Source organism: Diadema antillarum, unplaced genomic scaffold (genome assembly GCF_040938485.1).
Source record: "Diadema antillarum isolate AM-2024a unplaced genomic scaffold, OU_Dant_1.0 seq00000471_RagTag, whole genome shotgun sequence".
Taxonomy (NCBI): Eukaryota; Metazoa; Echinodermata; class Echinoidea; order Diadematoida; family Diadematidae; genus Diadema; species Diadema antillarum.
The window spans coordinates 336272-354450 of NW_027271439.1; the positions used below are offsets into that span (position 1 = coordinate 336272).

At 37.7% G+C, this 18179-nt stretch overlaps 1 protein-coding gene across 1 annotated transcript in view; it reads right to left on the reverse strand.

Moving 5' to 3' along the window:
* Nucleotides 1-985: 985 nt before the first annotated feature.
* The window catches only part of LOC139733325 (putative ferric-chelate reductase 1), a 45329-nt gene continuing 28135 nt past the window's right edge, over nucleotides 986-18179 (reverse strand). Inside the window, exons 12-14 of the mRNA XM_071644163.1 lie at nucleotides 14556-14597; nucleotides 9755-9814; nucleotides 986-3909 (exon numbers count right to left, since the gene is read on the reverse strand). Of these exons, the coding sequence (XP_071500264.1) occupies nucleotides 3817-3909; nucleotides 9755-9814; nucleotides 14556-14597 (195 nt within the window). The 3' untranslated portion in view covers nucleotides 986-3816. The remainder of the gene's footprint in view (nucleotides 3910-9754; nucleotides 9815-14555; nucleotides 14598-18179) is intronic.

Genomic DNA, 18179 nt, shown 5'->3' on the forward strand with positions numbered 1-18179 from the left:
TTTTCAGCCAAACTCTTCAGGAGTAGAAAACAGAAAGACAATATGAACATGCATTGCACTACATAGGACATAATACATTGGTGAACAAAACGTGGAATCATTATATATTTATACTTTCAAACACAATCGGTAAAAACTTCAGTAACATACTGTAAAAGTGGAAATTTTTGCATTGTTGACATTTTTGCACATTTTGTGCAACCAGAAGCTAGCACTAACATAAAAGCTCGCAAATCTTTTTGCTTGCCATATGTTGTTAGTTGATGTCTTGATTCCGCGTAATTAAAAACATGCGAAACTCTTCTTATCCGACCGAGCATGAAAAATTAGTCATGAGAAAATATCCACTTTTACAGTTGTAGTAATTTTGTAATCAAAATATTCCATCTGGAAGATTAGAAAAAAAAATACATTTCCCTGTCCATAGACAAATTCTTTTTTTTTCTTGTGATCAAGTTCCACCGTCTTACGCAATGATCAAATGCCAATTTTTTGGCAAATCACATGGGTGATTGGAAAAAAAAAAGAAATTAAAAAGCATTACACTATGCTAAGAAAGCAACTGACAAAATAAAAAAAAATACCCAAACCACAAGAAAATGATATATTTCAGGCTTCACAAACAGTTCAATACTAATGAGACTGCAGTTCTACCTACCAGGTGCATAACATTCTGTGCAAAAGACTGTACAGAGATCCACTCACTTTCTCCTTGTACATACATAACAAAACTCATAGGTGAAAACAAATTCATGTCATCATTCAAGTAAACATACTTTTCAATTTGTGTATATGAATGGAGGATAATTTTCCTTGTCCAAAATAGTAAACTACATTTCTTATCAATACTGATATACCCCCCCCCCCCATAACAACAACCCTGAAATGGCATGTTTAAATCATCGAGCAGATTACAACTCACAATTCCGACTGTGAATTCACTTTGGATCACATGATTGTGAAAACACTGTGATACCATCATTACTACTTGCACATAAATGTTCATTCCAGACTTGTGATATAATCATATAAATTCTACTTCTAACAATCTGCAAAAGACAGAAATTTGGAAATATACTACTTTGCTCGAACTCACATCTGAAATCTACGATATTTCTCTATCATCTGGTGGAAGAATGAAAAGAAAAGAAAAAATACGAGGAAACTTTGTTTTTTCTACTAATCTCTGGTTGTTACAATGAAAGAACTTTGGTTACCATTAGAAATCTGACTGCACCTATTAGAACACTGTTCATTCAACACCACTCCACAATGATATCATGCAAGAATTGAAAAAATATAAACACATTTACATGAGAATATTCATGAAGTCTAGTGCAGAGAGAGAGAGAGTAGCCATGTTCAGACGTATTTCTAGTCGGAGTAAAATGTTATGGCGCAGCGATTAGAATTTAAATTTATGCTTATCTTGCCACGACCCTGTGTCCACACGACGGTTGTGGGAAGAAACTCCGACCAATTTACCACAACCTTCGTGGGGATCACCACGAAGGGTCGGTGTAACTTCCGGAAGTGGTAGCGCCGCGCACGTCGACCATACCATTGTGGTATTTTTTTTTCCAGCAGCATTTATCTTCTCCATTCTTGTTGATGAGAATTTCTGAGCGCTAGCTTCTCCGTCGCGATCGACTAGGTTAGAATTGTACTGCACGTGCACGTGTACTTGCATTTGACTCCGGAAGTTTTACCTAGGTCGTATAAGGTTTGTAAGGTCATATATACTCTGAGGGCTTGTCCGCAAGGGCAATTTACTCCGACCGGCTAGTCGTGGTAGCGAGATACTCCTGAAAAAACTCAGGAGGAAGTTTCCACGACCTTGTTCAGACGGGCACTACTCCGACCCATCCTCCGAAGTTACTCCGACCAAGCTTCCTCCGACCCCTCCTCCGAAGTTACTCCGACCAAAACTGCCTTCGTCTGAACGCAGCTATAGTACATCAACTTTCATTATGAATTGAGGGATGCAAGAAAGACTGAGTCCTTGCATTCCAAATTACATTCTCTTTACTTAGATTCTATTCATGTTTTAAACTCTGTATATATCTGGATATATAACTAGCATTTCACTACAAAATGGCAGCATACAACGTACATGTATATTATTCTCATACTAAAATGTATAACAAATACATGTATCTACTATAATACTCTATTATATGTTTTCTACTCATATCATGACAACAAGAATAATTTCAACAAAGAAGTAACCACATGCAAAATATGATTCATTTATCTATATAAATCAGTCTTTCATTTTAACGAATTTGAAAAAAGGGCCAGAAATTTGATCCCAAAAGTAAAGAGGAAACAAGTATAAACCCATTAGTAAACAGATACTTTAACAACGGAGTCAATGCAAAGACATGAACAAAAGAGAACATCCGATTTGATATTTGTAGAACAAATGCAAAGTAATCATTGACGTATCTTGAATATCAGACTTTGTATGTAAGATACATATGATAAACAGTTTAAGAAAAAGGAAAACTTGACAACTTTACCATGACATGAACAAAACTAATGTTAAATCACAACAAAAGATTTGAAGTCCTACAATGGAATCAGTATTCTCCTCAAAAATCTCTACTTGCATCCTAACTTAACTTTTTACTAACTTTGTAATAAACCCTTATATTTATTTCAGAATACTGAAAGCACTATAGCTCTCTATAATTTTTTTCCCCATTATGTGCACCATGTGTAAATGCAAGCAATTACTATGCACTATGTGCATAACAGATACAGTGTACTCTTTCGATGCACAAAACCGTATGAAATATAGATGCCTTGCTGTGACCTATTTAACTTCAAACAAGTAACTTGAATAAACGTGTAGAAAAATGTATCATTTTTACACGCATCTTTCCATTCTGTTTCACATTAATCCATTACGTATAGCTGTACCAAAGGAGTGTGGTTTGGTATAATTTGTATCATTTGGTGATGGTTTAATCATTCATTGTTAGCATCGTCTAATAGATAAGAGTTAAAATCTTATATGATCAATTTGTTGTTCATATCTATCACCGTTTGTTTCCATTACAGAGTTTTTAAATCCTCTTTGATGCTAATGTTAATAGCCCCAAGAAATACAAGCTCGAGACAGTAATGATCAAGAAAAAAAAGACAGGCAATGGATGTGAGCATCTAGACAGAATGTAGAAGTAAGGCACACGAAGAAGGCAGTTTGGGTATTTCTCCCAAAAGATGGAGACAAATTTGTATCATTTTACAGAAGATTTCATCACTGGTCTATTTTCTCTCAGATCATGTTTGTTTTCCTTCTGAAATACTGAGGAATGACTTACATCATCATTTGATATTTCTACGAAAACCAGAGAAATGCTTAATATCATTCACTGATGTGACTTAATCAATGTTAACAAACACAGAATGGAGAGATTTTTATTTCCCTGTGGAGTTGGCAAGCAAGTCTTCACTTGGCTTTTGCAACTGGAAGAGCTATGTATAGTACCTTGATGACCTTACCTTACTTAATATGCTATGAAATGACACATAAACCTGTAAAAAATATCTGCATCTGAGATTTCAAACTTGCTGTCTGTTTTCTAAGATAAAAACAAAAAACAAAAGTGACTTCCAGTTTTATTTCATGCATCTGTACTTCTTGCTTTGCTATATTACTTGGAGTCAGACCGGGCTAAGAGGAAAAAGCAATCAAAGTAACATTAGACTGCTCCAAATAGTGAAAAACGGATGACTGTTAGAGTACTGCTCACTGTTGGTTGGGACTCTATGCCTGTCTCGTTCCTCCTGGGCATCATCAGTGGCTGCTCAGAGGATCGCTATGACGATGATGAGGAAGGCGACCACGAAAATGGTGCCAAAAGTGTAGATGAAGAGGAGGATGGATTTAATGGCGGCGCCCTGAGGAACACAGATAAAGATCAAAATGAAAAACGTGGGTATGAGCATTGGCAGGTCAACCCACAATGCAAACGTAGTGGCTACTTTCATTATTATTAATAGTTCTTATATCAGCAGTTGGTATTTATTGAGCATGGTGCAATGGTAACATCCTTGTTAAGTTTACAGTGACTGGTCAAAAAAATAATGCAGAATTTGCACACAGACCTTCTGTTACTGCAAAAAAAAAAAAATTAAATAAAGACTACATGCATAATATTTGTATGACAATGTCATATGAATATTACTCTTTTTTTATCAAAGTGTTTGTGTTCTCAAGCAAGCAGGCAAGCATTTATACTTTTGTTGTTAAAGTAAGTTGGTTTAATGACTGCGATTGAATAGGGGTTTCCAATATCAAATAGACAGAAAAAGATACAAGGTTTTGCCTTCACTGAGTAAATTGCATAAAAGCTTAACTAATTCATCAAAAGCAAAATGAACAAAATAACAAACACAAACAAGAAAAAAAATTCAAATACAAAATGTGCTGATGTAATGTCATGATGGTTAATTTGTTGTACAACATGAAAATGAAGTGCATGATGTCAGGCAAGGAGAGGCTGGATGGGAGGAAGAGTTTAACTTGACTTCACTTCACACTTCTTCAACATACAGTGAACCATTAAAAGTTTGGTAACAAGGGTTGTGTTAAATTCAATCGCTATTTTGCTTAATAACAGAGAGATTAGTAGTAAAATGAATTGTTGGATTGCCATCTTGGAACAGATAGCATATAAATCCACTTTAGGTTAATGTCACTTTGTTTTAAGTATCTAATTTCACCCTGGTCAAATTCACATATTTTCAATAAATTTCCTCTAGAGCAATCTTAACATGACAAAAATAAATCAACCAAGGATTTTAATAACTTTAATTAAGAGCTGAGGTAATAATAAAAAGATTGCCGTGCATGAAAGCCCCACAAAAGTGAAGATTTAAAGGGGAGTGAAACCTAGATATACATGTGGATTGACTGAATTTTTTTTTATGTACACATTCCTTTGACTTGTTACTGATGTAATGTTAAGGGTAATATCATTTCCCCTGCTTTCTCAAAGGGTAAGACAAGTGCTCTTTCATTATACTAGAAAAGTAAAAAAACATATTAAATTTTCTTTTTATTTATTGTCTTTATATCAGCCTTTACAAGTGATGTCACAAACTGTGGAAGTCATCTAATCCAGGGATAGCTGCAACAAAACTTTAACAATTAATATCATCTGAACGGATTGTCTGATTGTCCTTAAGCTTTCACTGGTGTGCACTACTACAATGTAAGTAATATCGCTGCATTCACTCAATCCAATGTATCTCTGGGGTTTATTCTCCTTTGAGTCAATGAAAGATATGAGATGAAAAAGAAAGATGATGATAATGATGATGATGATGATGATGATGATAAAGCAAACTGAAATGGGAGGAAGAGATGGTGAGAGATGAATTAAAGGAGGTACAACCATCATCTCATTTTATCAAATTCTTAAAAGAGAAAGCCATTCATCCAGAATTTCAAGAACAGGGGTGAGAAATGCCCTCATTCTATTTGTAGAGAGTTGCAGGTAATTGTAAGATTTGAATCAATCTGATCTATGGCTGTCTGTTTCTGAATGCATACCGAGCTAATATTAATCAGCTGCTGTTGTTTAAGTGTGCATTCTTTGCTCCATGAAAATTGCAGCTGCTGTTGACTCAGAACTTTCACACGATTATTGATTCTGCAAATGCTCACAACTTATTGAAAGATAGCTATACATCAACTTGAATAAGGATTCAAGACAAATATGAATACCAAATGAAAAAAAAAAATGAAGACGAGTATTCATTCACTGCAACACAATAAGAAAAGGCATGAATTGGAAAAGAAGCTAACAGATTGCGAGCTAACACATGTTTGCCAAAATAAATTCATCTGTATTAAAGACGAATGACAATCTAATTTGATGAAAGATAAATGTGAAATTTAAAAGGAGACAAAAAAAAGGTAACAGAAAAAAGGTAAAGCTGTAGTACTAGATGACATCACAGCTTCATTACAAGGGATTTCTGTCCCCCCCCCCCCCAAAAAAAAAAAAGATGATTTCAATCACGAAAATGAATCATGTTGATTCCAATAAAAAAATAAAAATGTCTTCGGGATGGTAAACCAGAAATGCAGCCTAGAATGAAACTGATTGAAACGAATCACACAAAATCTAAAATAACTTGAAAAGTCTCCCACATCAAAGGAAAGATAATGGATAATTGCATATGATGAAAATCAAAAGGTTTTATAACACCAAGCAAAATGAGGGCATTAACCCAACATTCTTGTAAAAGAAAAAAAAAGAAATCAACGCTTCAATGAAAAACTACCCAAGCAACATGCAAATATTTACCATGTGGTATCATGAAGAGCAGTTTACCAGAGTGCGACATGGATCAAACTTTTGTCTTTACATTTCAAGACATAAAATGACTGAAGGAGCAAAAGAAAAAATGCGCAAAAAAAAATAAAAAAAACCACAGAAGAAATTCGTATCAGCTTGATGCCAATCTTGCATGTCTTCTCAATCCATGCTAAAATGTGTGACATCAAACTTTGAGTGCCAGCAGAATGACGTGGTCAAGATGAGATTCCACACTATGATTGGCTTCATCAATTGAAATGACATGATGTTGACTCGGTTTGATCTGTCTGAGGTAAGAATGGATGTTGGAATGATCTATCCCCACAGTTCTAGCGGCAAGTACACATGTAAGATTCCCAAAGAATTCTCGGGTACACCGAGTATAGATGTTAACTGGCTTTCAGAGGGTACCAGCATAGATGATGCTTTGATGCTTGACTTCAATGAATGGCCTCGGTACACTGTGTGATAGAAGATTGTATGTTTATGAATTGATTATTTGCAGTTTACGACCTATTGAAAACCTTTCTGGGGTGAATAGTCCTAAAAAGGGCTCACTCATTCTGACAACAATCAGAACATACTGACAGTAACATTAAACGAGTACAAATAGAGGTCCGTTGATGGACTACTGCTCATTCTGGAAGAAGATTGTTTCAAAGTGAGTAGCAAATCATGAGAGCCTCAGCCAAAGAGAATCAAATTGCGATAAATGGCTGCATCAAATGTGTTCAAGAGCATCAAAGGGCATCCAAAGGGCCTCAAAAGGTATCAGGGGACTTCAGTAGGTATCGGAGGGTGTCAGAGGGCACCAAAGGGCATTAAATGGCATGAAGGGCAACAAGAGGTATCACAAGGCATCAAATAGCATCGAAGGGAATCAAAGCACTTCAGTGAGTATCATACAGCATCAAAGGGCATCAACGCACTTCAGTCTATGTCAAAGAGCTTCAAAGGGCATCAAAGGTATCAAGGGGCATTGAAGGGTATCAAAGGACATCACAGGCCATCAAATAGTATCAAAGAGAGCCAAGGGCATCAAATGGTATCAAAGGGCATCCAAGGGCACCAAATGGCATCAAAAGGCATCAAAGGGCATTTAAGGACATCAAAGGTATCAAAGGGTATCAAATGCCATCAAAGGACATCCAAGGGAATCAAAGGGTATCAAATGGCATTAAAGTCCATCAAAAGTATTGAAGGGCATTAAAGGTCATCCATCAAAAAGCATCAAAGGGCATCAATGGTGTCAAATAGTATCAAACAGCATCGGATGGTTTGAAAAGTCCCATAGGATGTCAAATGGTACCAAAGGGCTAAAATGTCATCAAATGCCATCAGAGGACTTCAGCGGATGTCAAATGCCATCACACGGTATCACAGAGCATCAGAGGGTGTCAAAGGGGGTTGGAAGATGCCATGATCAATGCTGTCCCCATCTGTAGTCGACAATGCAGCAAACAAATTCTCTCTGTTTTGTGTAACACTATTCCCAAAAATGACCCGAACAGAAGTCCCCACATTATACTTGCAACTTTTGACAACATCAGTGAAGATGAAAACACACAATACAGATTGCGAGGTTCATTTTTAAAACAATAACAAAACTGAGATGATAATTGGAGGAAATTCATCTGTTCCAGCCTACTGTACACACTAGTGATGCAGACAAAAAAATGGAGTCATGACAGATAATGTCTCTAGACCCAATAATATGTGAGAAAGAAACTGTGCTGACTTTGTGATTATTGTGAATGCGTGAAGAGGTTGTGTCATGTCATCCCTTTGTGTTGCTCTTTAAAATCAAGCAATCAAGCAGTTTTATACAATTGTATCACAAGCTGTTTAACATAATTGCATTTTTCTTTACACACAAAATCATGTGAAATGCACATACTTGGATTACTTGTATTGGTATGGATTACATGCATGCATACATATTAAAGCATCTATACTTTTTTTTCTTCAACAAACATTCTCTCAGTGACTTTTGTTTGGTTGTAAATCACCAGTGATCACTATCTGTTAGTTGCATAAAGCTGAAAAAAATAGATTAAAAAGTAAAACATTTTTATACTTTCATTTGGCAATATTCACATGATGTTGCATCTTATTCACCCAAACATGCAGTATAAATGCAATGCTAGTAGACCCTTGATACAGTGATTGCTCTATATACTATACAAAATTATTAGCAATGCAATATAATTATATGGAATAAATTTCATTCATGTCACTGTATTTGTAAGAAAATTAGGTTGCAATTTCATGCCAGCATATCATTTTATTTTTTGCAGGCACTTAATGAAGTCAATAACTGTAGATATCTTTGCATCTGTTCAAAAGAAAATACTGCATGGAATATGAAATTACATACATGTACACATATTCTTTTGTGCACATTTGACCTGCAGTATGGAAATTAGCATGCTTCTTTTCCACCTTGTTACCAAGAACTTATGACTGACCTTTAAGATATAATGAGTTTTTACTCGATGTTCATATCAATGGTTAAAAAGTCAAATGCTCCAAGCATTGATGGGATTTTGAAGAGCTGCATATGCAGTAAACAAGCCTTTTCATATTTCAAACAGATATGGAAAAAAGTAAGAAATCACAATCAAACAAGCATGCTCTATAAGCAGGGGAATGACTTTTAATTTCATAGCAAAAAACATGCTTTGCATTCAGTGCATTGCATTTGTATTGGAAAGTTCTGACACAATCAGCTTGGTTAGGATTTATGTTTGCAGCTTGTTTTGAAAGCATTCCAATTATCTTTTTTTTTTCTGCTATTGAAGTTATTTCCCCCAATTGGCACCATGTTTTCCCAAATAATGTTTGACCATACAAAGTTTCAAAATTCTGTCTCTCTGTGTGAAACATTTCCCATCAATTTTCCCCAAGTGGTCACTACAAATATATTGTGACCAATATGATGTTTCAAAATGAGATATGTTTGTGGTGACCAGACCAGGCCATCAAAACAGACCATTTCTCAAGAAGTGTTGGCCCAACATCTGTTTCTGGCGGCCCTAGGACACTGCTAATGTCCAGCCTTCCTTATAGTGATATCAATCCTAAAAGTCCACTGCAGCACAGCCAGTAACTTCTTCAGTTGATGCTTACATGAGATGTGACCAATAAGGGACAATGATGGCATATGTCACAAGACTCTGATATCAGGAGATGCTGCAGAATGCACTTTGTTGTGAGGGTGTTGAGGGTACCATGAAAAAAAAAATGCAATAAAGACAAAATTTAAAAAGAAGTGCTGAAAAAAAATATACATATGTATCCAAATGATCAAACCCATATGACCATTGCAGCCTCTGCTTGAGCATAAAATTGACATGCAGCATGGGTATGTGCAGGGGATGTTTTGATAGCTATGGTCACAATCTCAGTTTCCCAACCTCCTTCTCCATCAAAAAGATGTGCCTCTCTTGGAAGAAACGGGCCACAGCCACACTCAGCTGGAAAAAAGGGGACAAAGTGGATTAATATAGACACAGAGAGGGCAAGAAAGACACTGTTTGCATGCTTGTCAAGAACACCAAGAACTCTACCAGGCTGTCATCAACACTTATGAAAATGACAGTATGATAAAAAGCAATGGAAAAACCACACTTTGGGATATATCAAGTTTCATGACACTGCTCAACTTTTTATACATGGGACTAAAGATACAGATCAGTGCATCACAGCAGTCTTTTGCATGCATCACTGGCAAACGATCACCTTGGCTATTGCATAGATGCCAAGTTCAAAAAGATTTTATGAGTGAGATTTTCATGACTCAGCATCTCTGCACGCGCGCATAATGTGCGTGAGCGAGGGGAGGGTGTGGAGCTTTAGTTAGGGAGCTCTTTCAGTTTTTAGCTCTTAATGGTGCAAGGTGGTGTGTACTTTGCAGAAGTGACTATCTTTTACATATTTTGAAAGACAAAAGGGAAATGTGCCTTCAATTGCAACTCTCACTTTAATCCGTCAAGCTATGCTCCCAATGCGTGAGAAAAATGGGTTCCATGCGTGAGATCGTGAGACAGACCCTAAATGCTTGAGTCTCACTCACAATGCGTGAGACTTTGTAGCTCTGCTATTGTATGTTTTTGTATTCTTGAATGCTTTCTCCTTTTTTCAATGACCAAGAGCTTTGGGTGGGGTTATACTCACCTTACCTTCAAATCAACTTCAACCTTCACACAACTACCCTGTGGTGACATGTGATGGTAGGTTGGTACGGTATCTTTACTACACTGTATAACTACCTCTTCAGGGGCATAACACAACATGTTACAAGTCACTACCCATACAATTTTACCCATTTTTTATATTTTTTTACTGAGTAGAATAAAAAGATAACAATGACTGAAATCAAGAGTGTTTCAGCATTAGGTAGCAATGCCCAAAAGCAGACAAAAGGATATAAAAAAAACCTTTTGCATATCTTCTGTTTTCCCTACTGAGGATGATTCCTTCAAAGTCTGATTAGAATGTTTTTGAAGAAATATAATCAAGGTTGATTTCATCAAATTTCATCCCCAGAACTGTCAATCTAATTGTTGCTTCTCTTCTAAATGAATGCATCTACCAGTAAGCACAAACAAATGAGTATCTTACTTCACCTTGATATGTTAAATCTACCATCAGTGATTTAAATCTATGATGACGGCCCCACTTTAGGGTCAACATATGAGACACATGTACAACATGAGGCAAATCTCTCGTTTGAAGAAGCTACACCCCTGTAGACAATGCCAGTGTATATCTTGGCAATCAAGGACTTAAAAACCAAAGATATAAAACACCTGTTTCTTGACCCTGGCCTAATCTAAGCATCAGTCACCGCCACAGGGGGGCACCCGCGAGAGGAGGAGATTGTTTTGGTTTTGGCATGGGCTATGTAGCTCCATGGTGCGTGTGTGTGTCGACAAACTTCTACAATGCTCTCCTTCTTATTCCTGTATTTTCGTTATTTATGCGTCAAATTTTTTCGTTCGAAATTCAAAACGGATGACTATAGAATTTCTCAATAGAATATAAAATCTAAAACTTTAGAAAGAATACAGAAAATTGAGTGCACTTTGAATGGTTTGCCACAGGCAGATATCCTTATCATGCTCTTACGTTATATGACAGCTGTTGCAGTCATTAAACCCTGGCTTGGCCTCCAGGTTTGCCACGCCTGAGTAGAAAGCTATTTTGCAGTGGGCAAATACATCTACTCCCACTCTCAAACGAGGAATCGTTAGGGTGGTATAGCACCCCATCAGCTTCGTTTGGCGATGGGGTCTCGCCTCAAACGGGGGTTTGACGGCATGAGTTAGCAATGTCAATTTTAATCTTTGGTTCCGTCCTAACTTGAAACTGCTGTGAGTGCCAAACTGGGCCACCAGTAACACTGCCATGAATAATTTCTATTCTTTACCTTGAGCCTTCGACTCTGGTAAGCTAAAACATAACTTGATTCCTAGTAATACAGCACATTTTACATTGTTATTCATACTGAATGTACTGCAAGGGTTGTATCAGGCTGGTTTGAAAGGAATCACTGAAGTAAGAATCACCTAATACCCTAGTTGCCCATTCTAGCAATTCATATCTGTTACTCATTTGTGTAGACTTTACATCACATCGTGTCTGAAATCCCACAAATAATGCTCGACATGACTGACAGCAACATCACAATACATAATTCTCTCATACTATCATGCTCCAAATTATATCTACAAATAGCAAGCATACATACAAATAAAACCACAGCTAGGGATATCTCTCTATGACAATAGCATATAACACATGACAGAAGGATTGAACACCATTTGCATAGCAAATCATCACATTCACTCCATGCAGGAGAACTAGCTACAGGAAAGATAAAACATCAAATGCATCTGCAAAAAGTTACTACACGGGACATGCATGAGATTCTTTATCAGTTATGTGACAACTTCTCCATTTTATGCCTCCTAATCTTTAATAAAACTAATCAGAGACTCCGGACATGTTGAAAGATGGTTTACTTGGTATTAATTGCACAAATCGTGTTTGCCTGGTCAGATATTTGAAACAAGATGTGCGCTTTTGGAGACACATGTACAATGTACCAAGAGGTGTCGCAACGTTTGACATCATTCTGTGTGGGCTGTTTCTTTCACAAAATATTTTCATATCTCCCACTCAGAAGTCATTCATCTAGATGTTAATTTCCTAGGCAACAGTAATCTTATCTGACTGGCCTGCTAGGGAGCTCTCCCAAAGGATGCCCAATTCCACGATGTTCACAGTTGTATAATCATACAGTCATTCAAATGACTGAATTATGGCCTAGCACTCAATTGAGCAGTATAGGCCCTACTTGACTTAACCCTCATGTAAACTGAGGCAAACTATTCCAAAACTCTCAGTTTTTGTTTGTTTGTTTTGGGGTTTTTTGTGGGGGGGGGGGGGGGGGGGGAGGGGGGAGACGCCCTCCTAATTTGGGATCTTGCCCCTCCCCCCCCCCCCCCACCTTTTGGACAAACTATGATTCCCTTCCCCTTGATGATTCCTGCTAAGTTTGGTCAAAAGTTTTCAAGAACTTGATGAAAGTATAAAGTTAATCATGAAAATTGGGTACATGTACTTTGGGATATATTCAAGCAAATACATTTCATATTGTGTGTTAACATCTAGATACTCATACATCAAATTGCAAAGAGAGTAAAATTTCGCATATCACGTTTGAATCATGCAAGGTTAGAGCACTTTTATCATAGGCCTACGCTGTCACTTTCCTTGCAGTTTGGGGACTGCTGGGTTCGTTTCCATGGCAACATAGAAGCAGAGGAGGGAAACTTTGACACACAGAAAGGAGTGGGGGAAGAAAGAGATAGCAGTATAAAGAGAGAGAATCAGAGAAGGGTTGGGAAGTCAGTGGTTCATGTCAGCTAAAGGGAGTGCTGGTATGCAGGACTGATACTAGAAAGAGCAACCTAGAGTGGGAATGGGACTACTCCATGTTCTTTGCAAACTCTCCCAGCCTTCACTGAATTTTTCTCTTGCTGTTCTTTTAAAAATATGACAAAATATAATCCTCTCTGGCTCAAAAAGGGTTTGGCTGTAAGAAACATGGTACCTTTTTTTCCAAACTGCTACAGAGTTCTGTATGTTTCTCTATCATCTTAGAAAGGAGCTGATATTACACCTGTAAATTGAATACTTGCCCGTTTCATACAAGCTTTGCCCCTTTTTTAACCTCATTGAACCTGTTCTGTATAATTATGTAATTGCGTATTAGATAAACGCAATTCAAATTCATTCTATTTCTTTCAGGGACCAAGTGTACAGAATATTTCACCACTAGGAGGTTCCTTTATGTTGAGAGTTGCAAGTTAAACAAACTTTGCTAAAGATGCATAGGCGAGGGATCAGCTAAACACACGGCCATGATAGAATCCTCGTGTGAAGAGGGAGATAGATGTGGCAATGGGGGCTTTCACACTTAAACAAAAATGTATTTGTTAGCATATTCCTAGATACGTGTCATGTCTAGGAAGAAATCAACGGTGGTCCGGAATGTAAACCTGGACTCAGGTCTCTCAAATCTTTGGCGTCAATTGTGGTCAGATTAAGCAGATTCTGGTTCAAAATTAATTCTGAATGCTCTGGTGCCAGAGACAGGATTGTAAAGTTCCTGGATTAGCTTTACATTCAAATCTGCCATGGTATGTGACTGTGTACATGTACATACTCCTGCATGTAAGCATTTTGATAGTTGCTCATTTGATTAGACAAGCCATAGTGTTTGTGGCACCCTTATTGAATGGAATGTTGTTTGCATTCGGCGAAGAGTCTCATTTCTAAGTAATCCCTTTTTAAAGTCTAGAAACACTGTTTCAGAAACATGACCACAATAAAGATTTTTTGTGAGTGTGAAACCCCTCAATATCACAATAAGAGTCACGGGCAAAGAAACAAAGACAGATACATAAATAAGACAAAAAGGACAACATGGAGATGGACAGTGAGTGAGAAACAGGAGATACTTTTGAAGAATTTCAGAGAAAGCTACAACTACTATTCAAGCAATTAAGACTACAAGAATTAGGAGGTGAAATGAGTTAATCCAGCGGTGGGCAGGGTCAGCCTTTATAACCTGTGAGGGTAGACAAGTTGAGCACAATGTGGGAAGTTTGGGGAGTTTGACACTGAATTGAAATCAAATTCTCAGACCTGTCTTGTGATCTGGTGTGGAATGGTATCATAATTGAATTCCTGCAAGATGTAGGAGAAAGAGAGACAGACAGACAAACATACTGACAGACTGAAACACAACAGACTCCGTAGAAAGAAGACTGACATTTAACAGAGTAAAGTCATCTCTGTGGAAGTTGATTGTGAAAGGACTGAGGGGAAAAATGACTTTCAGGAAATATTTAATTTCTGAGTGAATGGAGGAATAACACATTTAGGTCTGTGAATGTAAATTGGGACCCTTTTACTTTTGACGACTTTGCAATTATTTGACACACAAATATGAATGCCTGATCGACTTAACATGGAGTTTACTATATTTTCATCTCTTGCCCCCGAGTTCAAAGTTTCTTTGAATCCAATCGTCTCTTAAACCCTGGCATCAAAAATGTTTACGTAACCAAGTGATGTCACTGTACTGGTCCAAGAGAGTTTCTCCTGACACAAGTCCATAGTATAAAACATTGAGAAGTATGAGTGCACATTCTTCAGTCAATGTTAAACATGAATCTTGAGTATACATTTGCAGAATTCTTTTAATACAACACATCAAAGAAGATATGCATTCAACTGGGAAACAGTCAAAATACATCAACAGAAAGTCTGAAGGTACAGCAATGCTAAAGCCTGTTCCTTTTCAACCTGTGTCTCATTTGCTGTTTTCATTTTCCCCATCCAGCCACTGATGTTTTGTCTGAAATCTCCCAGTAATAGACCTTTTATTCCCAAGATTCCTCATTCCTCCCTTGATAGCAAGCCTAAGATCCAATGGAATAAATTATGCATCACCTTGTATCATTGTACAGCTCAGGTGTTTCTTGATCTCGAAGTAACATCAGCATTTGACCACACCCTTTGACCATTGTTGTCAAGCACATGGAGCACATCAAATGCACAAACTGATCCTCATATTTCTCGAAAAGATACCGCTTGTATCACCCAGAACATAATCTGAACTTTTTGTCATTCCTGAAAGCAATGAGGCCCAGTGACAGTGACTTTAGTTATACCACATACAATTAACTGACAAATAATTCCTCAAATACATAGAAAACAAGAAATACTGACAATTTCTTCCTGATCAAGCACTCTAGTTTGATGACACACAGAGCCTGGGATGATAACTCTATGAGCTTGTTCTACTCTCAAGGAAAAACTACGTATTCACACACAAACACCTCTAAAACGTATCCTATGCTGTGAAATAAACCTGAAACTTGCACAAATGCAACAGTGACATCCCAAGATCATGGTGTCACTGCAATTGGCCCCGATCGCACACTGTCACACCTTGTTAATCCTCATTTATACCACGAAGGTGGTATAAATGAAACCATGGTTTAAACCATGGACAAAAACCACGGAGCGTCAAGTGTCGCATGGAATATTTTGATATGAAATCAGTCATTTCGTCGATGAAATGATTATTTTGTAACGAAATGACAACATTTTGCAACTAATGAACATTTCGTCCACGAAATGATAATTTCATTACCGAAACGGTCATTTTGTCGACGAAATGACCAATTTTGTATCAAAATATTCCGTGCGACACTCGGCGCTCCATGGTTTTTGTCCACGGTTTAAACCATGGTTTCATTTGTATTACCTTCCTGAAATCGGGCCATTGTGCTTTGAGTGCCGTTTAGCAAAAAAAAAAACAAAAAAAAAACCCTAGCATTATAGACATTATCTGAGGTCCCTGCACAGAAAGGGTTAACCAACTATAGTGTGGTATTTGTATGTGAGCTTTTGCTGCTGATGGGCACTGATGAATAGAGGCCACTTTCATCAAGAGTTACAATTGATCTAATGGCTGATTTATTGAGTGTAACTCTGTGAATTGAGCATAAGATCAGGACTAGTCCATTCCTCAATGCCTACAATACAAAGAAATCTTTCTGCAGCCTAAACATTGTGTCAATGTTTCAGCATATGTGACTATCTCCATTCTGTAAACACACCAGCAAATCTCTTTTAATGCCCCAGTCAAATAGACATCCCGGATCACCCCGGACCACCCCGGATCTGATCCAGGGTGATCCGCGGAGAGATCCGTGTGGATGCCTTAGGCATCCTTGGACATCGGTGTAGATCTGGGGACAACCGGGAGGCCAACACAACTTTTGGAAGTCAAAAACATCCGGCGTCATCCGGGGATTGCCGTGTTGGCAGAGCAATCCGGGGTGGTCCGTGTGGCTGCCGTGTTAATCCGTGCACATGCCGTGTTTGTTCCTGTAGATGCCATGCTCTTCCGGCCTTATCCGTGTAGCTGCCGTGTTGATACCGTGTGTACAGTCATGCCAATGCTCGCTGACACTCCATCGAGTTCGAAACTATCCCGGATCTCCCCGGATCTCCCTGGATCACCTGGTAAATCCTTGAGCTTCCGTGTTTTAGATGTGACTGGGGAATTAGCACTTCAGTGAACAGGAAATGAAGCTGGCTAAAAAATATAATTCTCTTCCTCCTCTTCCTCCTCCTCCACAGACAAACATGAAACACCACACACTATTATTGCTTCACAAAAAATGTGTCTAAAAAATACAGCAAATATCAAGGAGGAAATACATAACCCCAACAAACAAAATTCTTGTGGTTGCATGCCCTGGAATGTACACAAAAACCTCCTGTAATTCTGTAGATTAAATACCATGCAAATACTACATAATGGCTTATTCAGGATGCAGTCACAGTATTTTGAATGTGTAAGAAGTCAGTCAGGCTAGCAAATAAAAAGTTAAGTTAGATAGATACTTACAGGATGTGAGAAGCAATGAATGTATGTAATATGTATGTAGGAGTAAATGTATTTTGTTGGGTGAATGTTTGTAAAATTTAACATACACGTTGTATATATGCATGTGTTAATGTACATGTGTAGGTCTATAGTTGTATGCACACATATCATGTGAATATGCACACTTGTGTGTATGTACATGTATATGATATGTGTATCCATGTGCAGAATCTGTACAAATGTATGAAAGAATATTTGTAGTAAAGTTATTGAGTTATTCATGTGGGTATGAGTGTGTACAGACAAACACGCGTGCAACACAAGAAAGCTTTCCTAGAACAGAATAAAAATTTGTCCCATCATTGTGACACACGTGCTGAAGGTGGACAAAGGGGGTGGGGGGGGGGCAGGATTTGGACAAAAAGCTAGCCCTCGGCACACTGCCTGGGCTATGAGTTTACAAGCCTGTCTCCCACACAATCCATGAGAACATACAGTTAAAATATGATGGGTTACGGAGAGATAGAAAGGGGAAAAATAAGACGAAGAGTGAAATGTTTGAACTGAATGAAAGGAAAGAATCAAATGTACTGTTAAACCAGAAACATTCACAGTATGAAACTTGGAGCTGACAGCCTTTTTTGCGGCATGAAACTTCTGTGAATTGTCGACCACGAAAAAATTACAAGTATACCTCATGTACTTGTAAAACGGGATTTGCTGAACACACACTGCTGGTCGATGAAAACATACAATACTGGATGTGCACTTTACTAAACACATGTAGTACAACAGCATCACAAATTAATTTACTTGTACAGTGTACAGCATCATACCTGATGAATGCATTGGGTAGACTAAAA